This window comes from Neofelis nebulosa, chromosome 2 (assembly GCF_028018385.1).
Source record: "Neofelis nebulosa isolate mNeoNeb1 chromosome 2, mNeoNeb1.pri, whole genome shotgun sequence".
NCBI lineage: Eukaryota > Metazoa > Chordata > Mammalia > Carnivora > Felidae > Neofelis > Neofelis nebulosa.
Window position 1 is genome coordinate 96011783 of NC_080783.1, and position 23099 is coordinate 96034881.

The 23099-nt window shown below is 41.5% G+C and overlaps 1 protein-coding gene across 4 annotated transcripts in view; it reads left to right on the forward strand.

Annotated features, from left to right (window-relative positions):
- The window catches only part of TMEM163 (transmembrane protein 163), a 263560-nt gene that overhangs the window by 191389 nt on the left and 49072 nt on the right, over positions 1–23099 (forward strand). For all 4 annotated transcript variants that reach the window (XR_009251633.1, XM_058695108.1, XM_058695092.1 and 1 more), the window contains exon 5: positions 246–342. Coding sequence is in view for 3 of the 4 variants with exons in the window: in XM_058695108.1 (XP_058551091.1) it covers positions 246–342 (97 nt within the window). In the remaining variant the exon portion in view is untranslated. The remainder of the gene's footprint in view (positions 1–245; positions 343–23099) is intronic.

Here is a 23099-nt window from a genome sequence, read left to right on the forward strand (position 1 = left end):
TACTCTGCGATTATGTAGGATAGTGAGCCCTTTTTCCATGGGGTTGGTTTTGCTGTTAACACTCTAAATTATATTCTCCTAGAGATGATTCAGGGAGAGATTCTCAATTCTGAGACTATGGACAGTCATGGTGGGAGTGTGGCAAATTATGGTTGGGTACCAGTGCCTTTTGTGTTGTGTTATTGCATGAATCAGCAGAGTGGACTTCTCACAGTTAAGATTCTCAATGTTTTGTTTCTTTACAGAGCCTGTGTCATCTTGGGGGTGATCTTCCTTCTGTCATCCATATGCATAGTGGTCAAAGCCATCCATGACCTCTCAACTAGGCTGCTCCCAGAAGTGGTAAGGTCCTTCTTCCTTAATAATTTTTCCTGGAGGTACCAGCCTCCTATGTTACCTCTTACAAAGGATTTACTGGGGGAAGTTGGGCAGGTGGAAAGAGAATAAACAATGTTTTAGGAGTGTAGAAGAATTCATTAAAGAATGTGAATGATTTGGCAGAGAGAAGCCCTGGGCAAGACGAAAAAACTTCACATAGTTGAGGTGGTTCTGGGTTCTGTGTCTCTCTCCTTAGATTTTTTGACTATTTTTAGAGCAATAAGTCTTTTATGTAAGAAGAAATGGGATGATGCTTGTATAGCAGAGTGATCCAATCTGTGCCCTTTGTCTATTCAGTGGTTATTGTAATAAGAATTATTTTTCTCTTTTGCATCTCACATAAATCCATTCACATTGGATTTTTCTGGCGCAACTGACATTTGGATGCAGAAACTGGAGGATGCAATTTCATATTAAAGTCTCTTTGACTGCTTTGTTCTTTGGGTGAGAGTCATTACCTGCAGTCTGATTCTCGCCCCCCTCTCTTAGTAATGCTGAAAAAAAAATCTTTTATAGTCTCCTATCGGGTTATCTTCATAGAGAGCAGCTGGCTTACTTACCGAGAGACGAAGATGCTGCCATTACAGTGATTCTCTCTTTAAAAGTCACATAGTGATTTAAATGCAAAAATATGGGCTTTTCTCTTAAGATGGAGTTTGATTTGAGTTTGGCTACATGCACCATCTTAGACAAGGCCTAAATTCTTAGAACTTTCGTTTCACTTTTAGAAAAATATATGTTAATTCTTTCTGGAGTGAGGTATTGCTTGTGTTTATGGGGAGGATTAAAATGAATGGGGCATCTCACTGCATTTAGGAGAGAAATGACACTGGCTGCCTGAACTTGCTACCCCCCTCCCACAACTGAAATTGAGATCAGAGCCATCCTTCGGTAACTCACCAGGATCTTCACTGTTATTTGTTGTTGTCACAGGGGCCAGAAGCTTGTTCTTTAATATCTCAGTAATGGCAGAGGAAAGATGGATACCCGCCCATGGCTTTCAGGCTGTGTTGGGAGCAGAGCTAGCTGACGGGAATATTCCTATTTACTCCTCTGTGTTCTTAGTCTCACGATTGATTGTATTCCCTAACTCTGATCTCCCCGTGGGCTGGCATCCTGGACTTTTCCATCCTTTTTCTCCTTCAAACTTGCTATCCTATGTTCCATTCTGTCAGAACCCGGACATTAGGTAAAATTTACAGCTGAAAGCATTAAGTATGATTAGTTAAGATGTCTGTCAGATAACATCTTTGTGTTTTACAGGGGATGGAAATATGCCTCCACTCTAATGTTTATTGGTGAGAATTTTCAGCACTAAGCTAGTTGAGACATTCATTTATTTAGGCATTAACCATTAATTTGAAGCTGGGCTAACTTGATAAGGAATGGGTAGCTGTGCTCAGGGACCTTTGCAAGGACCCTCCTTGTCTTTCTCTTGCTAGTGGAACTCTCTTTACCTGGGAACAGTCTCATATCATGTAGTGAAAATACCCCTAAGGGAAGAAGGTCACCAACTGAAACTGCACACCAAGATATAAATGTCTGATGCCCTGTCCCATGTAGGCTTCAGAGAGGGCGAAGAGGTCCATGATTTTGTGCAAGACTGGACCTGTCCTTGGAGAAGTCACACCCACTGCATCTTTTATCAGTTCTGGTGTGGGATTTAAGAATCAGACCCATTTATGGTCATCTCATCAGAACTCTAAGAAAAGAATACCAGGTGGTAGCTGACAGTGTTTCAGTCCCAAGTCTTTGGGTTCCCACTTTCTGCTCTGGAAGTTTGGGGAAGCCAGCAGGCCATGGCCAGACCCCTGACCCCTGGCCTGCAGTAATTCAGCATGAATATTTTTCCACATCTGAATTAGGAGGTGTAATCAGATGCTCACCGAAGCCAGTCCTGAACGCAGGAGAAGCTCTAGTGTAACCAGTGGTCCATGGGGACAAAGTGTGCCTGGAGGAAAGGCCTGCCCTCTAGCGGTGCTGTGCAGACTTGCTGTGCGGGTGTGTGGCCCCGGAGATGTCAAACCTTCCAAGTCTTCCAGACAGTGGAAGCCTGTGCTTAATGTGAAATGAATGGACAACTCATTAAATGTTTTTGAAAACCCTGGTTGGGAGTGGGTGGACAATTTCATGAAGGCCAAATAAAGTATGCTTGTGGTGGTTGAAACCAGGAGACTGGTCTTCAGGGCCGTGATGTCATGAATTTAGGTCCAAGTTACAGCCTCATCCTTGCCCTCAACTGCATATCTGACTTTTTTTTTTTCCTTAGGGTGGTGGGGGGGAGGGACGGAGAGGGCACAAGTGAATGAGGGGCAAAGAGAGGGGTGGGAGAGAGAGAAGTGGCACTCACCCGAAGCGGGGTCCCAGTTCACCCGAAGGAGGGCTTGAGCTCCCCTGGTGCAGGGGCTCGAACTCACGGACCTGAGATCATGACCTGAGCTGAGGTCAGATGATTGACTGAGCCACCCAGGCACCCCAGAACTGCCTTTTAAAAAAAAATTAGGGGCACCTGGGTGGTTCAGTCAGTTGAGTGTCTGACTTTGACTCAGGTCATGATCTCACAGTTTGTAGGTTTGAGCCCCACATGGGACTCTGTGCTGACACTCTGTGTCTCCCTCTATCTGCCCATGCCCTGCTCATGCTCTGTCTCTCAAAAATGAATACACATTAAAAATATTTAATTCCAGTGTAGTTAATATACCGTGTTAGTTTCAGGTGTACAATGTAGTAATTCAACAATCCTATACATTTCTCAGTGCTCATCATAAGTGTACTCTTTAATCCCTTTCTCATTTCATCCATTCCTCCACCCACCTCCATTCTGGTAACCATGAATGTGTTCTCTATAGTTAAGAGTCTGTTTTTGGGTTTGTCTCTTCTTTTGTCTCTTTTTTTTCCCTTTTTCCATTTGTTTTGTTTCTTAAATTCCACATATGAGTGAAATCATATGGTATTTGTCTTTCTTGTACTGGCTCATTTCACTTAGCATTATGCTCTCTAGCTCCATCCATGTTGTTGCAAATGATAAGACTTCATTCTTTTCTATGGATAAATAATGTTCCATTGTATATATATACCACATCTTCTCTATCCATTCATCTATTAAAAAAAATTTTAATGCTTTTATTTATTTTTTTGAGAGAGAGCACGCACGAGCGAGCACAAGCAGGTGAGGGGAAGAGAGAGAGGGAGACACAGAATTAGAAGCAGGCTCCAGGCTCTGAGCTGTCAGCACAGAGCCTGACATGGGGCTCGAACTCGTGAACCGCAAGATCATGACCTGAGCTGAAGTCGGACGCTTAACTGACTGAGCCACCCAGGCACCCCTGTATCCATTCATCTATTGATGGACACTTGGAGGAAATCTGCGCTGTGGGTGGGAATGCAAACTGGTGCAGCCCCTGATGAAAAGAGTATGGAGGTTCCTCAAAAAATTAAAAAAAAAATACCCTCCTATGCAGTAATAACACTGCTGGGTATTTACCCAAAGAATACAAAAACACTAATCCGAATGGATATATGTACCCCTCTGTTTATTGTAGCATTATATATAATAGCCAGTCAATGGAAGCAGAACTACCTTTTTAGGTGTGATTTCTATCAGGTTGTTTTGACTGTGGGTTTGTCAGAAGCAGCATTTTCCCTACCCCAGGCCTGATCCCTGGTGGCTATTTTTCTTTCTTTCTTTTTTTTTTCCTAATGTTTATTTATTTTTTGAGTGAGATATATATATATATATATACACATGTGTGTGCATACATGTGTGTGTGCATACATGTATATGTGCACAGAAGAGGGGCAGAGGGGGACAGAGAGAGAGAGAATCTTTTTTTTTTTAAATATAACTTATTGTCAGCTAACATACAGTGTATACGGTGTGCTCTTGGCTTCAAGAGTAGGTTCCCATGATTCATCGCTTCCATACAACACCCAGTGCTCATCCCAACAAGTGCCCTCCTCAATGCCCATCACCCATTTCCCCCTCTTCTCCACTTCCCCCTCCATCAACCCTCAATTTGTTCTCTGTATTTGTCTCTTTTGGTTTGCCTCCCTCTCTGTTTGAAACTATTTTTCCCCTCCTTCCCTTCCCCCTTGGTCTTCTGTTAAGTTTCTCAAATGTGACACTGAGTGACAACATATGATACCTGTCTTGCTCTGACTTATTTCACTTAGCATAGTACCCTCCTGCTCCATACACATTGTTACAAATGGCAAGATTTCATTCTTTCTCATTGCCAAGTATTATTCCATTCTATATATAAACCTCATCTTCTTTAGTTGCTGGACTTTAGTTCTTTAGTTGAAGGACATTTGGGTTCTTTCCATAACTTGGCTATTGTTGATAGTACTGCTATAAACATTGGGGTACATGTGCCCCTACGAATCAGCACTCCTGTATCCTTTGGATAAATTTCTAGTAGTGCTATTGCCAGGTTGTAGGGTAATTCTATTTTTAACTCTTTGAGGAACCTTCACACTATTTTCCAGAGTAGCTGCACCAGTTTGCATTCCCACCAACCATGCACAAAGGTTCCCATTTCTCCACATCCTTGCCAACATCTGTTGTTTCCTGAGTTGTTAATTTTAGCCACTCTGACCAGTGTGAGGTGGTATCTCAATGTGGTTTTGAATTGTATTTCCATGATGATGAGTGCTATTGAGCATCTTTTCATGTGTCTGTTGGCCATCAGGATGTCTTCTTTGGAAAAGTGTCCATTCATGTCTTCTGACCATTTCTTCATTGGATTGTTTTTCAGGTGTTGAGATTGTAAGTTCTTTATAGATTTTGGATACTAGCCCTTTGTCCGATATGTCATTTGCAAATATCTTCTCTCATTCTGCTCGTTGCCTTTTAGTTTTGTTGATTATTTCCTTTGCAGTGTAGAAGGTTTTTATCTTGATGAGGTCCCAGTAGTTCATTTTTGCTTTTATTTCCCTTGCCTTTAGAGACATGTCAGGTAATAAGTTGCTGCAGCTTAGGTCAAAGAGGTTGTTGCCTGCTTTCTACTCTAGGTTTTTGGTGGTTTCCTGTCTCACATTTAAGTCTTTCATCCATTTTGAGTTGATTTTTGTGTATGGTGTAAGAGAGTGGTCCAGTTTCATTCTTCTGAATGTTGCTGTCCAGTTCTCCCAGCACAATTTGCTAAAGAGACTGTCTTTATTCCATTGGATATTCTTTTTTTGCTTTGTCAAAGATTAGTTGGCCATACATTTGTGGTCCAATACTGAGTTCTCTACTCTATTCCACTGGTATATGTGTCTGTTTTTGTACCAATACCATACTGTCTTGATGATTACATCTTTGTAGTAAAGGCTAAATTCTGGGATTGTGATGCCTCCTGCTTTCGTTTTCAACATTACTTTGGCTATTTGGGGTCTTTTGTATTTCCATACAAATTTTAGGATTGTTTGTTCCAGCTCTGAGAAGAATGCTGGTGCAATTTTTATTTGGATTGCATTGAATGTGTAGATTGCTTTGGGTAGTATTAACAATATATATTCTTCCAATCCATGAGCATGGAATGTTTTTCCATTTCTTTGTGTCTTCTTCAATTTCTTTTGTAAGTTTTCTGTAGTTTTCAGCATACAGATCTTTTACATCTTTGGTTAGGTTTATTCCTAGGTATTTTATGGTTTGTGGTGCAGTTATAAGTGAAGTCGCTTTCTTGATTTCTCTTTCTGTTCATTATAGGTGCGTAGAAATGCCACAAATTTCTGTACATTGATTTTGTACCCTGCGATTTTGGTGATCATATATCAGTTCTAGCAGTTGTTTGGTGGAGGCCATGTAGAGTATGTCATCTGCAAAAAGTGAAAGTTTGATTTCTTCTTTGCTAGTTTGGATGCCTTTTATTTCATTTTGTTGTCTGAATGCTGATGCTAGGACTTCCAACGCTGTGTTAAACAACAGTGGTGAGAGTGGACACCCCTGTCATGTTCCTGATCCCAGGGGAAAGCTCTCAGTTTTTGCCCATTGAGGATATTAGCTGTGGGCCTTTCATATATGATTTTTATATGATTTTTACCATATGTTCCTTCTATCCTGACTTTCCTGAGAGTTTTTATTTAGAAAGGATGCTGTATTTTGTCAAAGACTTTTTCTGCATCTATTGACAGGATCATATGGTTCTTATCCTTTCTTCTGCTAATGTGATGTATCACATTGATTGATTTGTGAATATTGAATCAGCCCTGCAGCCCACAAATGAATCCCACTTGATCATGGTGAATAATTCTTTTAATATACTGTTGAATTTGATTTGCTAGTATCTTGTTGAGAATTTTTGCATCTGTGTTCATCAGGGATATTGGCCTATAATTCTCCTTTTTTGTGGGGTCTCTGTCTGGTTTGGGAATCAAGGTAATGCTGGCTTTATAGAATGAGTCCAGAAGCTTTCCTTCCATTTCTGTTTTTTGGAACAGCTTGAGAAGGGTAGGTATTAACTCTGCTTTAAATGTCTAGTAGAATTACCCTGGGAAGCCATCTGGCCCAGGACTCTTATTTATTTGGAGATTTTTGGTAACTGATTCAATTTCTTCACTAGTTATGGGTCTTTTCAGATTTTCTATTTCTTCCCATTTGAGTTTTGGTAGTGTGTGGATGTCTAGGAATTTGTCCATTTCTTCCAGGTTGTCCAGCTTGTTGGCATATAATTTTTCATAGTATTCTCTAATAATTGTTTGTATTTCTCTCGTGTAGGTTGTGAGCTCTCCTCTTTCATTTCATGATTTAGCTATTTGGGTTCTCTCTATTTTCTGTTTGAGAAGTCTGGCTAGGGGTGTATCAATTTTGTTTATTCTTTCAAAAAACCAGCTGTTAGATCCATTGATTGGTTACACTGGTGTTTGTTTTTGTTTTTTGGATTCTATATTGTTTATTTCTGCTCTAATCTTTATTATTTCTCTTCTTCTGCTGGCTTTGGGGTTTCTTTGCTGTTCTTCTTCTAGTTCCTTTATGTATGTGGTTAGGTTTTGTATTTGGCATTTTTTTGTTTCTTGAGATAGGCCTGGATTGCAATGTATTTTACTCTGTAGACTGCCTTTGTTGCATCCCACAGAGTTTGGACTGTTCTGTTTTCATTTTCATTTTCTTCCATATATTTTTTAATTGCTTCATTAATTACCTGGTTGATACATTCATTCTTTAGTAGGATGTTCTCTAACCTCCGTGCATTTGGAGGCTTTCCAAATTTTTCCTTGTGGTTGATTTCAAGTTTCATAGGATTGTGATCTGAAAATATGCACGATATTATCTCAATTCTTTTATATTTATTGAGGGCTGTTTGTGATCCAGTATATGATCTGTCTAGGAGAATATTCCATGTGCAGTCAAGAAGAATGTGTATTCTGCTGATTTTGATTTTTTTTTTTTTAAAGTATTTCTTTTTTTTTTTTTTTTTAATTTATTTTTTTGGGGACAGAGAGAGACAGAGCATGAACGGGGGAGGGGCAGAGACAGAGGGAGACACAGAAGCGGAAACAGGCTCCAGGCTCTGAGCCATCAGCCCAGAGCCTGACGCGGGGCTCGAACTCACGGACCGCGAGATCGTGACCTGGCTGAAGTCGGACACTTAACCGACTGCGCCACCCAGGCGCCCCTGTATTCTGCTGATTTTGGATGAAAAGTTCTGAATATATCTGTCAAGTCCATCTGGTTTAGTGTATCATTCAGGGCCATTGTTTCCTTGTTGATTTTTCTGGCTAGATGATCTGTCCGTTGTTGTAAGTGGGGCATTAAAGTCCCCTGCAGTTACCATATTCTTATCAATAAGATTGCTTATATTTGTGATTACTTGATTTATATATTTGGGTGTTCCAAATTGGATGCATAAACATCTACAATTGTTAGCTCTTCTTGATGGCTAGACCCCCAATTATATCATCATGACCTTCTTTGTCTCTTGTTACAGTCTTTAGTTTAAAATTTAGTTTATCTGATGTAAGTATGGCTACTCCAGCTTTCTTTTGAGTTCCAGTAGCATGATAGATAGTTCTCCATCCCCTCGATTTAAATCTGAGGGTATCCTCAGGTTAAAATGCTTTCAACAATATCTAAGTCAAGGAAAGAGCCCAAATATCCATCAAATGATGAATGGATAAAGAAGATGTGGTTTGTATATAGAATGGAATACTACTTGGAAATGAGAAAGAATGAAATCCTGCCATTTGCAATAATGTGGATGGAGCTGGAGGGTATTATGCTAAGTGAAATAAGTCAGTCAGTGAAAGACAGATATTATATGTTTTCACTCATATGTGTAACTTGAGAAACTTAACAGAAGACCTTGGGAGAAGGGAAGGGGGAAAAATAGTTTCAAACAGAGAAGGAGGCAAACCCATAAGAGAGTCTTAAACACTGAGAAGAAACTGAGGGTTAATGGCGGGGACAGGGGAGAGGGGAAAATGGGTGATGGGCATTGAGGAGGGTACTTGCTGGGATGAGCACTGGCTGTTGTATGTAAGCGATAAATCATGGGAATCTACCCCCAAAACCAAGAGCACACTGTACACACTGTCTGTTAGCCAATTTGACAATAAATTATATTTAAAAAAACTGTAAATGTAAAATGAAAATGTAAAATGTAAAAAGAAGACAGAAAAAAATGAGTCTCTTGTAGACAGCATATAATGGATCTTAATTTTTTATCCATTCTGATACCCTATGTCTTTTTATAGGGGCATTTAGTCCATTTCCTTTCAGAGTTATTATTGAAAGATATGGATTTAGTGTCATTGTGTTATCTGTAGGTTTCACACTTGTGGTGATATCTCTGGTCCTTTGTAATCTTTGCAGCATTCCACTCACAGAGTCCCCTTTAGGATCTCCTGCAGGGCTGGTTTAGTGGTCATGAACTCCTTCAGTTTTTGTTTGTCTGGGAAAGCCTTTATCTCTCCTTCTATTCTGAATGACAGCCTTGTGGATAAAGGATTCTTGGCTGCATATTTTTCCTATTCAGTGCATTGAATGTGTCCTGCCACTTCCTACTGGCCTGCCAAGTTTGAGTGGACAGGTCTGCTACTACCCTTATGTAGTAAGGTAATACTCTTGTAGGTTAAGGCCCATTTGTCTCTAGCTGCTTCAGAATTCTCTCTTTATCTCTGTATTTTGCCAGTTTCACTATGACATGCCGTGGTGAAGACCTATTTTTGTTGAGTCTGAAGGGAGTTCTGTGTGCCTCCTGGATTTGGATGTCTGCTTCCTCCCCCAGATTAGGGAAGTTCTCAGCTATAATTTGTTCAAGTAAACCTTCTGCCCCTGTCTGTCTGTCTGTCTGTCTCTCTCTCTCTCTCTTTCTCTTTCTCTCTCTCTCTCTCCCTCCCTCTTGCTCTCCACCCCTCTCGCTCTCTCTCCCTCCCTCCCCTTTCCCCCACCTCTCTCTTTCTCATCTTGAGCAGGCTCCATGCTTAGTGCAGAGCCTGACCCATGACTCAGTCCAACCACCATGGGACTATGACCTGATCCAAAATCGAGAGTCGGACAGTCAACCAACTGAGCCACCCAGGCACATCAACGACTTTCTTTTTAATGTAGCTGCACAATTCTCAGAGTGAGAATAATTGCAAGAATGTGTAAGCTTTGACTAAGAAAGCTATGCAATTAGGAATTTCCCAACTATGAAGTATAGTGACTGAACTGTGGGTGTGTCGCTGGGCCCTCAGCGTCGTGCTGGAGAAGCCAGACCACTGGGCTCTCCAGGGGCCCCAGCACAGGAATCTGTGCCTTCTACTGCAAGGGCTTCATGACTAAATGGTGCAGTCTGTCCTGCACAACCTGCACATGACCACATCGGATCCTTAATGAAACAGATTCCAAAATAACCTTCTCAGAAACTCTATCTGAACTGTGCTTCTAGAAGTCAGGAGAATGGGCAGTGCCTCAAGTGTAGTGGTTGCCTTGTGTCTTTGGGTTGCTTTGAAAAGAACATCACCTTCTTACCGTTTTTACCCCCAGCATGCCCTGCCTATGTTGAGAAGGGACGGGTGGTGTGTTTCTACTTTTTGGTAGATGTGGGGGCTCTGAAGCTGAAGTGATCTCCTTGAGGTGGTCAGCGGCAGAGCCTAGGCTTGAACCTTTGTCTCCTAGTTCGTAGCTGTCTTGGCTGCTGGTACTCTGGGGCTACTATGGTCCTGTTGTTCTTTGGCTTTTCAGGTCTGGCCCTCCTGTGCTCTTGTACTGAAAGGGGCTTCTGCTAGGGCTGTCTTAGAAGGGGAGGTCCAGGCCCCCAGCAAGTCCCATCTCTAGCCTTTCTGGCTACTCCTGCTACCTCCACTCCTTACCATTCTCTGTCCAGATTATTTGCCTCTTGAAAACCCCACAGGCAGGTTAGCCAAGAGGCGATTCAGAATGCTGTGTGACAAGTATGGAATGAGAGGAGCCATGGGATGCATGGAACCACATGGAAGGAAGCACTTTAGGGGAGCTGCTTAGCATGGCAGAAAGTATGTGGGTGTGGCAGGCTGATCTGTTGGAAGTGTGGGCCCCTCTTGGCCTGTCCTTACCCATGAGACCAGTTGCTTAGCCTCCCTGACCCTTCCTCATTTGTAAACTGGAGATAATACTCATGTCAGAGGTTTAGGATAAGATCAAATGAGCCATTTATTTAAAATAACAGTCATTAGAAGACAGTGCTACTGTTGAGGCTGCTGCTCCCAACATTCTGATTTTTGGTGTTTCCGAATCACTGATCAAAGTCACCCTGAGTTGTGACCTGAGATAACCACAGACTTGGTCCCTCAGTCCCCTGGCTGGATGGAGCTGGTGGTGTTTTCTCTGAGATTAGGGGGCCATAGCTAATCTTGGGCCAGTCTTTGGGAGAACACTCAACACATTGTGGGAAGACCTGACCTCCAAGCCTACCTCCCAACTGATCAGATTTGTGACTGTTAGTAAATCATGTCTCTTCTCTGAGCAAGACTCTCATCTGTGTAGATGGGCGTCAGGTCACCTACTCCACCAGAAAGAAATGTTACAATGAATGTGAAAATGCTCTCTAAGCTGTTGTGCTTCACAAAAGAAAGAGTGTATCTTGGTTCTGATTCTAAGGCCATAGCAGTCCCATCCTTGCTCTTGAGCTTCTCAGTGTCCTGTTTAGTTGGACTGGCTCATTGCTTCTTCTGCCTGTAGTGGACCAAGACTTCTTCACCCTGAGCTCCTAGCTATTGTCTGGGTCCAATCTCCTTAAGTGGTCATGTGGCAGTAATAGTGATTACAATTGTAATTAAAATAGCTACAGATTGGCGATAAATAATATATGGCTATGTGTTGATTATAATAATCATACCATTGGAATGTGTGCTAGTCCCCAGACCTTCTGTCTAGGCACTGAGGATTCAAAGTCAAATAGCACTAGTGGCTAGAGTTTTTTCATTGCTCTGCAAAGCCCTTGACTTCTTTATAGGAGCTGGATTTTGCTCCCAGGGAATTCACAGTTGGAGAAAGCCCCATCTGCTGATACATTCAGTTTATGGTGATAAGGGTTGCAATAGAAACAATCATGTGAGAATACAGTGAATGCTTCCATATTAAGCCTAGAGGTGGAGGAGGTGTGTTGGGGCCTTCTTGGAGGAGCAGACCCTCCATATAACATCTGAGGAGGAGTGGGAATTAGCAAGGTGGGCTCTTGCAGAGAAGAGGGTAGGGTGAAGTCTAGGAGGAGGAGGCTGTTATAGGCATAGCAGTGGCAGCAGGAGCCTGTGTTCATGTTTCTCCCCCACCCCCCTCTGTCTCTTCTCTGTTTCCTTTGTGCACCAGTGTCTCTGGGTAGGAAGAAGGAATTGAGAGAGAAAAATGCAAAGAAGGAGGAGGCAAAGGAAGAAGGGAAAAATAACTTTGTGTTATAAGTCAGAAATGTTTGCTTAGCATAATTTTGATTCTTCCTTGAGTAGCAAGGTTGTCCTTCAAGTCTCCCTTGACTATCTGTCTACTAAGTTCTTGTCTCAGATGCCAGCTTACCCACCAGAACAAAGGAACTTCTAGCAATGAAAGTGAACCCCTTTCAGCTGCTCATTTTCTTGCTCTGTTTCATCTCCAGTCCTTGCTGAATGTGAAGGCAGCCCCTGGCATAGTGGCCATCTTCTTGCATTGGTGTATCTGTTCAACAAGTGTCTCCCACACTTGAAGGTTGGGCTGGCTCTGCAGAAGGTCTGTGGTGTTCCCGCAGGAGCCGCATGTGGGATTCCACTCTTAGGAGCAAAACCAGAGATAAACCTCTTGTAAAGGACATTTCAGGATTGTACTTGCAAGGTTACAGCCAAGAACGTGCCCAAGGATTTTCCTACCTGTGGAAGTGACTGATTCTTTTTTCAACTTTTTTTTTTTTTTTTTTTAATTTATTTTTGGGACAGAGAGAGACATAGCATGAACGGGGAAGGGTCAGAGAGAGAGGGAGACACAGAATCGGAAACGAGCTCCAGGCTCTGGGCCATCAGCCCAGCCCAGAGCCTGACGCGGGGCTCGAACTCACGGACCGCGAGATCGTGACCTGGCTGAAGTCGGACGCTTAACCGACTGCGCCACCCAGGCGCCCCTTGAAGTGACTGATTCTTGAATTCATAGGCTTTTGATTTGTAGGATTTGATACTGTTCCCAGCTCAGGTTGTGTAATGCTGTAGGCTCCTCCTTGTGCAGTAATCTGTACTGACTGTGAAGTGTTTAGCATTCAGCACTATAGCTTGGCTTGGTAGGAGTTATTTCTAGGCTCTTAAGCCAATTACTATGCTCTCAGGGAGTCTCTACCTTATGCAGAGGGTGGAGACAGGTTGACAAGTCTCCTTCCCACACCTCTGTTGTCAGTTTTCTTTCTTCCTACCCTCCCTCTCAGGACCTCTCCGCTTCCCACACTTAACCCTTTGAGCTCCCTCCTTGCCCACCTCCTTGGAAATCTCATTTCTACCCTCATTCCTTTTCTTTAGTCACTCCCTGCCTTCTTACCCAGTCATTTTCTCTCTAGCCCTTTTCCCCCCCACCTCCCTTCAGCCTGTGCTGTTCTTGAAAGTGCTCTATCTGAAAACACTCACCCCTCCCTTCCCATTCTTCTTGTCACCTCAGTTTCAAACCCTGCCTCCCCTCAGCCTGCACTTGGCAGTCTTACAAGCCCATTCGTTATGGTGTCCTTTTTGAGACAAAAAAAAAAAAAAAAACAAACACTATTGAAAAGAAGGAAATGAGGAAGAAAGGTGGGGCAAGCATAAAGGTTTGGGACCAGGTAAGTGGCTTCACAGAGGTGCTGCCCACCAGTCAGCTTGCCAGCCTCAGGTTGCCTGAGGCAAGTGCCTCATTCGTGGGAGTGAGTTTTTAATGGTTCCCTCAGCTGTGAGTGAGTACTCTGGGGCAGTGTAGTCTTGTGGCTAAGGATGTGGGAACTAAAGTCAGGGACATAGGTCCCAACTCTGCCACTTTTTAACTAGAGCTATCTGGGCAGGTTGTTTATCCTTTCTCTGCCTCAGTTTCTTTCTTTCTTTTTTAATATTTATTTATTTTTGAGAGAGAATCAACGGGGGAGGGGCAAAGAGAGGAGAACAGAAGATTTGAAGCAGGCTCTGTGCTGACAGCAGAGAGCCCGATATGGGGCTCGAACTCACGAACTGTGAGATCATGACCTGAGCCGAAGTTGGATGCTTAACCAACTGAACCACCCATTCATCCCAGTTTCTTTGTTTTTAAAAAAGAATTAATAATGGTACTCTCTTTGTAAGACTGTTAAGAAAACAAAAAGATGTAGGTAATGTACTTAGCATATAACTATTGAATAAATGTTGGCTGATACTGCTGTTGGACCAGAGAAGTTTCTAAGGAAGCTGGTGGACCTTTATTCTATAATTTCTGGATCTACCATCAGCAATAGACAGATCATCTTCAGTATGACATGCTCTCAAGCATAACTCTGATTTGTATTATCTCATACTTAAAACACACACGCGCACACACACACACACACACACACACACACACTCAAGGTCTTTGAGATCCCCTCTGCCAATATCTCCTCAGCACTGCACAAAGAAAGGCAGAAATTTGTGGTGTCAGACATCACTGTTGTCCCAGGCTTGTTACCTCAAACAGAATAATTCCATTACCTCAGCAAGACTGACCTCTTCATGCATCCTATAGCCAGGGGCCTACAGACTTCTACACAGAAGAAACCAAGCACGGATGAAAGCAGATTCTTATTGGCTTAAATGAGTTCAAGGAGAATAAAGAGTCCAAAAATAGATCCACACATATCTGGTTAATTGGTTTTCGACAAAGGTGTTAAGGCATTTCAATGGAGGAAAGGAAAGTTTTGTCAGTAAATGTTTCTGGAGCAACTAGGTAGCCATATGGACAAAAATGGACACCAGCCTTTATATAGAAATTAACTCAAAATGGATCATAATCCTCAATGTAAAATCTAAAACTCCAAAGCTTCCAAAAGAAAACAAAGGAGGACATCTTTGCAGTCTTGGGACAGGCAAAATTTCTTAGATATGGCATGAAGAGCATGAGCCATTAAAATAAAAAAAAAATTGAAAATTGGAGTTTATCAAAATAAAAAACCTTGGCTCTTCCAAGATGCCATTAAGAAAATGACCAGACAGCACAGATAACACACATGTATATCAGACAAAAGACTTCTATCCAGAATATATAAAGAAGAGCTGATGATAATAAGATCAACAACCCAGTAAGGGAATCCTCCCTTCCATTTCGTCTTTCTCCATAGTCTTTATGTCCGGTAGTGAAAGTTTGTTCTCCATAAGGACTTTATACATTTTTATTAAGATTATTCCTTGATATTTTGTGAGCTTTGTTGCTATTTTAAGGGTTAATACTTCTTTCACTTCTATATTATTACTGAATTAACACTAATATTCGGATATTGATCTTGTTAACCTATAACCTTGCTAGGTTTTGTTTTGTTTTATCAGTTGATTATTTTGGATGTATTATTTGAACAACAGCTCCTCTCTCCTTTCCAATTCCAATATTTCTCTTTTTTTCTTATTTATTAGCCAAGGTCTTCAATACAATGTTAAATAGTTTGCTGCTGATTTTGGAGTGACTATTCAATTTCTTGTTTGCTAAGAGCACTTTTTTTTTAAAATCACAAACAGATGCTGAATTTTGAGTGCGATTTCTGTATATACTGAGATAATTATTTTCCATTAAGAGGTTAATATTTTTAATTAATCAATATTCTAATATTGAGGCATCCTTGAATTCTTGAAACAAACCCTATTCATCCAGAAAGTATTATTCTTTTAATTCATTGCTCATTTTTGCTTACTATTTCATTTAGGATTTTTTCATCTTTGCTCATAAGTGACATTAGTCTAAAGACCCTGTCCTTGTGCACCACATATAATGAGTTCTGTAGCTTTTCTGTTCTTTTTCTGTGCTTTGGAGTACTGGTTATACTGTAGAAATTATTTGTTCCTTAAGTTTTAGTAGAACTTACCTGCCAAGTGGAGCCTATTGCCTTTTGGAGAGGCAGTAAAGTACATCCTCTGTTAAGATAGTGATTTCTAGAGCCAGACTGCCTCTGTGCATTAGCTGTGAGACGTGGACAAGTTATCTCACTGCTTTGGTTCCAGTTTTCTCCTCTGTAAAATACGTATAATAAACACAATATTAGTACCTATCCCATAGAGTTGTAAGAATCAGCCCAGTTAATTAATGTAAAAAGCATTTTAAAAAGTGTTCAGCACTTTGTTCTATTATTATTATCACCACTATTCCTGATATTTTCCCCCTGCTGCCTCAAACATTTTTATAGTTTATAGTTTTGGAACAATTTTCAAAATTAGTTTTTCTAGAAAATTCCCCATTTTATCTAGGCTTTCAAATTTATTGCATTGAATTTGCTCATATTATTCGCAAAAGATTTTTTAAAAACCTTAAATCCATCTGTACTTACGTGCCTTATTTTATTGCTAATGTTTATTTGTGCTGTTGCTTTTTGTTTTTTAAGCCAGCTTACCAAAAGTTTATTCATCTTTTTAGAAAACCTGCATTTGATTTCATGGATCACGCTGATTTGCTTTCTACTTCATTAAGCTCTCATCTTTAGTAGTTCCTGCTATTTTGTTCACACTTGGTTTTTGGGGGCGGGTAAGTAAGTTTTATGTTTTTTATTTTTCCTTTTTAATTTTTGCTGTTGGTGTTTCATTTTCCCCCGTTTTATTTTCAGACTAAGAGAGGGACAAAATAGACATTTATGGAAGGTGCAGCAAAAACACTTTGCACAGAAGTGTGTTCTGCACATTGTATCTTTTAGGCGCTGGGCAAGTTTTAGAATCTGACCTCACCTACACTCTGCCAGATAAGGACCTCCAATGGACCCCTGATATATATATTATATATTATATATTATGTGTTATATATTATATATTATGTATTATATATTATATATTATGTATTATGTATTATGTATTTTATATTATATATTATATAATGTATTATATATTATACATTATATATTATATAATGTATTATATATTAATATATATTAATATATATTATATTATGTATTATGCATTATGTATTGTATATTATATATTATGTATTATATATTATATATTATATAATATGTATATTAAAGCTTTTGTTTCTTTTTGAGAGACCGCGAGGGTAGGAGAGGGGCAGAGAGAGAGAATCCCAAGCAGGCTCAATGCTGTTAGTGTAGAGCCTGATGTGGGACTCGAACTCACAAACCACGAGATAATGACCTGAGCCAAAATCAAGAATCAGATGCTTAACCGATTGAGCCACCCAGGTGTCCTGAAGGCCTGATATTTATACATGTGAAAAACAATTCAGATTCTCTGGTGACTGAACCACAGTGAGAGCTCTTAGGGTAACCGACTAACAGAGCAGGGCAGGAGTTTAAGTGTGTTACCCAGTGTGATGTCAGGTTTCCGTGTTGAACATCGTGTACAGCTGCTAGGCTGTAGTCTCCAATTATTCAGTCAAACACTACTCAGGTGTTGCTGGGAAGGAATTTCATGGAAGTGATTAATGTCTGTAATCAGTTGACTTTAAGTAAAGGAGATGATCCTCAGTAATCTGGGTGGGCTTGATGCAGTCAGTTGAAAGACTTTAAGAGCAGAGAGGAGGCTTCCCTGAGGAAGAAGCAACTCTTCCTGTGGAGAGCAGCTTCAGCTGGTGCCTGTGTTCCAGCCTGCCCTTCCGGCCAGTTGGCACCCTGGATCTTGGACTTGCCTTGCCTGTCCCCACAGTCATACAAGTCATCTTCTTGCAGTACATCTCTTAATATGGGTACCCTACTGGTTCTCTTTCTCTGACTAATATACTCACAAATTACTGCCCTGAAGTATTTTCTTTATATTGAGTTTTGATTTTTATCCAAGTAGTGCATGTTTATAATTTAAATTACCATTTATTCTACAAGAGTCATTAAAAAAAATCACCCCCTTTCTAGAAGCAGCCATTTATAACTTTCAACCTCCACTTCTCTAAGCAGCATGCATATGTTGCTACTTTTTGCTTTGTCAGTTACAGGCATGCTTTCTTGACTTCTTACTCTGGTGGGCTCTTTAAGCATCCCTCATTACCTCCCAGTGTATTTGCATTGGCATTTTGATTAGATCAACACTCCATATTATTATGAGGATTGTAAATATTATTTGTAGTTGAGCCTACATGGCTTTACTTTTTTCTTTTATTTTTTTCTTTCTTGCATTACACTGTGTGTTCCCTGATGCTAGCAAATGACATGTAATATAAATTACACACACACACACATACACACACACACACACACACACATACATACACATGTGCACATTCTAGGTCAGCTCCACAGTTGTTATCTTGGGATCTCATTCACTGTAATCCTGGGTTGTAGCTTACTGGATCCCATGTTGTTGTCTTTCATGGTGTGCTCCACTGTTGGGGAGGAGCTTATCCTTAAGTAGCTTTCTAAGAACAGACAGAAGGAAGGCAACATTTTTTGAGACTTAAAATGTCTGAAACTGTTGCTGTTCTAGCCTCACACTATTTGGTAGGTTTCCTGGATGGAAGTGAGTTTCTGAAGCTCCACTGTCTTCTAGTATTGCTAGTGTTGCTTTTTAGAAATTTAATGCTATTTAATAACCTGCTTTTGTTGTTGTTTTTGTTGTTTAAAGCCCTTTGGTCCCTCTAGAAGGCAAGATCTTCCATTCGCCCTCAGTGTTCTGGCTTTCCCAAAGGCTGGCTATCTGATTATATTTAAGAAAAATGTATTTATGATTGTATGGGGGTGAGACTTCTCAAATATGATCTTAATGCTAGAGCAGGAGATTTTAACCTAGTTTTTGGGTTCATGGATGGTATTTAGAGGATCCATGAACTTCGGTTGGGAAGAAATCATGTCTTCTTTTGCATTTACCCTTTATCTGAAATTTAGCCTTTTTTTCCATCATAAAATTAGGCAATAAACCACAGCTGGCAATATTAGAGTCCTTGTAACTTTGTCACCAATGAAAATCAGATCTTGTTTGTCTAAGACTAGTTTTGGCAGATATCTCAAAATATTTTTTGTGCTTATTACAAAATAACTGTTCTTAATTGATCTGCTTTTTTATTTTGCGATTTAATACATTAATTTAGAAGCACCTATTAAAGCACAGTTTTTTATATCTTACTAGATGTATGCTACTATAATTTGTTTCTAAGTCTACATATTTTATTATTTTATTCTATGCACTTAAAGTCATTTTCTCTATTCTGTGGGTTACTCAACTTTGTGGGGTAGTAGGTAAATTACCTTAACATCTCTTTTCAATGCAGTAATAACCCCTGCCTCCAGCGGAACCTGGCGTGCCCAGTGTGAAGAGCCTTTGTTTTGCTCTCTGCAGTGCATATGCTTTATTGCCTGTTGGGGAACTGTACCAACACACTCAGCAGTGGGGGAGGGGGCCCAGGCCTCTTAGGGACATTGTCAGTTAATCTCACCCCCCCCACCCCCGCCTTTTAGTCCTACCTCTTTCACTGCTGTTGCAGTAGCACCTAGTGGCATTGATTCCTGAACTTTCAGGAGTTCTGATATGTTCTCGCCCTTACCGCCTGCTCTAAGATTCCACCATTTTTTGTACCTTCTGGCAGGTACAACTCTTTTGTCTACTGTCTCAACTGACATGGTTTTGTGGCTATTGTCCTTGGGCGGCGGGGGGGGGGGGGGGTTATGCTTAAAAAAAGAAAAGAAAAGAAAAGAAAAATCCCTGTGCTTCCATTTAGTAGTTCTTAGAAAACCTGTATGTTTGTGACTATTTCAGTATCTTCAGTTGGAATCTCTTCTGGTTTTTAAGGCATTGCCAATGTTCTTAGCATTGTGAATTATTTGTTCTTTTCCTTTTATTTCATCAACATTGAAAGTCAGGGCCATCAGGCAACTTTAGAGGAAGACTGTCCTATATATCTACGTGTAGTAGAATTTAGGCCAGACAGCTAGGGGTTTGAATACCTTCTGTATTACTGACCAGCTGTGTGACCCGACCCTAGGCGGGTTACTTAGCCTTTTTGTTTATAGTCATAATTTCTACATAGCAGGAATCTTGAAATGTTTATGTTTAAAATGAGATTAAATTGTCTATTAAGGCTTTGGAAAAAAACCTTGTCTGTAATGGGCATTAATAGTAGTATGGCTTGCATTGTTAGGATTGTTACATAAGGAACTCTCTAGTTTGGTATAGGGGTATTGGCATGTTATTCATACCAACAAAGGTAGAAAAGCAGGCAGCCAGAAGATCGTGCTTCCTTTGTGAAACAGAGCTGTTCAAACGCAGCAGTAGCTCTGTGTCATGAGGGGTTAGCTGACGCGTTTTCATGCTTTGTTCAGGTTTTGGGGACCCCCAGAGGGATCACTTCCTTTAAATGTCCCATGGTTACAGGGGGAGAAAGTGTGTGATTGCCTCCAGAATGGCTCATCTCCAATTCTGTGGCAGTCAGCGTTCAGGGGTTAGGATGCTTGCTCCCCGTGAGCCTGGCTTTCCTATCTTGCATCAGAAAACAGCAATCAGACTGCCGCCTTGTGTGACAGAAGCCAGGCTGCCTCTTGGCATGGCAGCCAAGCACTTGAAAGTGCCCCCCTTGTCCCTGACGCAGTCACAGTGCCTCGGCTGATGCCATCTTGTCCTCCTCTGAAGCACCTCGTGACTCTGGCAGTGTCAGCTCTGTGGTGCCCATGGATCTGGGCATCTGTTCCCTTCACACGACTGCAGGTCCTCCACTGTCAGGTTAGCCAATCTGGCCAGAAATCCCAAGGGACTGGGATCCCAAGCCCCACCAGTGGCCCAGGTCCAGTGGCTGCACAACATTTGTTTGCATGAGTGTGTGAACACCAACTCTTGACCGCCTGACATCAAAGTGGTCTGATGCTAATTTAAAAATTGTGAAGTCATTTAATGTGAATCCGTGGCAATTTGTCAATATAATTTAATAACTGGGGGGAAATTGAGGGCTCATGCTTGGTGTAATTTCCTCCACATCTGCCATTTTTCTCATTGGCTGGGGAAGGGGGGTGTGATGAAAAGATCTGAGGATGAGAGTGACTTTTAATTTCACCTGGGGCCATAAATCGATACACATTTATTATTCAGCCAGCACTAGCATTTCCCTGGATAATTCTGTAACACATGTAGTGTCAGGATGATTTGAAATTTGTCCTCATTAGGAAAGCAAAGGACGCCTTTTTTTTGCAAGCATAAGCAAGCGAGCCTCCCTATCCCCCCACGTGCTGTCACACATGTTATGAAAAGGGAAAGTGTTGTTCTTGGGGGAAAGGGCGAGTTGGATTTTCAGACACAGCCCCTATCTGGTGTTAGTGGCCACAGTTCACTGTGACCTCAAATTGCGACTGCTGATGTCAACAATGATAAGGAATAAGCTTAAAGTAGGAGGTGACAAGTGAAACTGCAAAAAAAAAAAATCGTTTGTATGAAAGGTTTTCCTGTGAGCAGCACCATGAATAAAATTGCTTTGAGATGAGGCTGTATGGAAAAATGGGGGTGGTTGCAGGAAGGATGCAGAAACTCAGTGCTATGGTGTTAGAAACTGCCTCTGGCTGCTGATCAGCCAGAGACACGGGTTGTCCATTTTATGTGATGGTGTGAATCAGTCACAAGAGGACTCTGGCTGGCAGGTGTTCGCTTACCTCTGTTTTGGGGCAAGGGTTACTGGTGGGAGTGATGGGCAATGTGGTAGTGTGTCTTGCTGCAGTGACAAAATATCATAGATGGGGTGATTTGACCAGTAAACCTTTATTTCTCCCAACCTTGGGTGCAGGCAAGTCTGAGATCAAGCTGCCAGCAGATGTGGTGTCTGGTGAGAAGCACTCTTCCTGGCTTACAGATGGCTGCCTTTTTTTTAAAAAATGTTTTATTTATTTTTGAGAGAGAGACAGAGTGTGAGTGGGGGAGGGGCAGAGAAAGAGGGAGACACAGAATCTGAAGCAGGCTCCAGGCTCTGAGCTGTCAGCATAGAGCCTGACATGGGGCTTGAACTCGCAAACTGTGAGATTATGATCTGAGCTAAAATCGGACACTTAGCTGACTGAGCCACCCAGGTACCCCTGGCTTTTTTTTTAAAAGTTTATTTTATTTATTTTGTGGGGGGAAGATGAGGGAAGAGAGAGGAGGGGCAGAGAGAGGGAGAGAGAAGCTCAAGCAGGCTTTGCACTGTCAGTGTGTAGTCCAATGAGGGGCTTGAACTCATGAACCATGAGATCGTGACCTGAGCCGAAGTTGGAAGCTGAACCGACTGGGCCCCCTAGGTGCCCTCAGATGGCTCCCTTCTTGCTGTTGTCCTCACATGACAGAGAGTGAGATCCTTGTGAGGACACTAATCCCATTCGTGAGGACGCCACCCTCTTGACCCAGTTACCTCCTAAAGGCCCCACTCCTCAATGCCATCACAGTGTGGATTAGGGCTACAACAGATGATTTGGGGTGGGGGAGGACATGTCCCTAGCAGGGAGAGCAGGTGGAGGTGTGTGAGCCTAGCAAGTCAAAGGGGTTAGAAGGTTTCCCTGAGACAGCCTGACAGCCAAGACCTTGGTCAATGACTAGGCTGGACTTTTTAGAGGCTGCTGGGAGAGATTGTTCTAGCAGCTTGTCCACTGGAGCTCATTTCACCCTGGTATTTTGACCTGTAGGTACAGCTCTCGACAGCAGGTGGTCTCCTGTGTTAGGTGTGGGGACCAGACCCCACCAGCTTCCTTCCTGTTCCTTCACCTGTTCTGTACATTGTCAACCCCCCATCTCCTTAGGGAAGCTGACTAGAAACACTAGTGTTTTTCTAGTGTCAACAGGAGGTCAACAGGAGGTGTTTAGATTGAATTATAAAAAAGCCTTTCATGTGGAGGGCTGTGAAACTAATCACTAGAGTAAGACACAATGACAATACAGAACACACTTGGTGCCTGCAGCACATGGCTACATCTCAACCACATTATATTGACAAGAAAGAAGCCAGACAGAACAATACATACAGTGTGGTTCTGTGTATGTAAAATCCAGAAAATAGACGAAATTATTCTCAGGTGATTGTAGTCGGAAAGTGGTCGCAGGGGGTGGAGAAAGGGACACATAGGAATCTTCTACGGTAATGGAAATGTTCTATATTTTGTTTTGTGAGTGGTTAAATGGGTGTTACTATTGACATAATGCGTCAAATCAAATGTCTAAAAGCTGCGCCTTTTATTGTATGTTAATTACACCTCAATAAAAAGGTATATCATATTTAA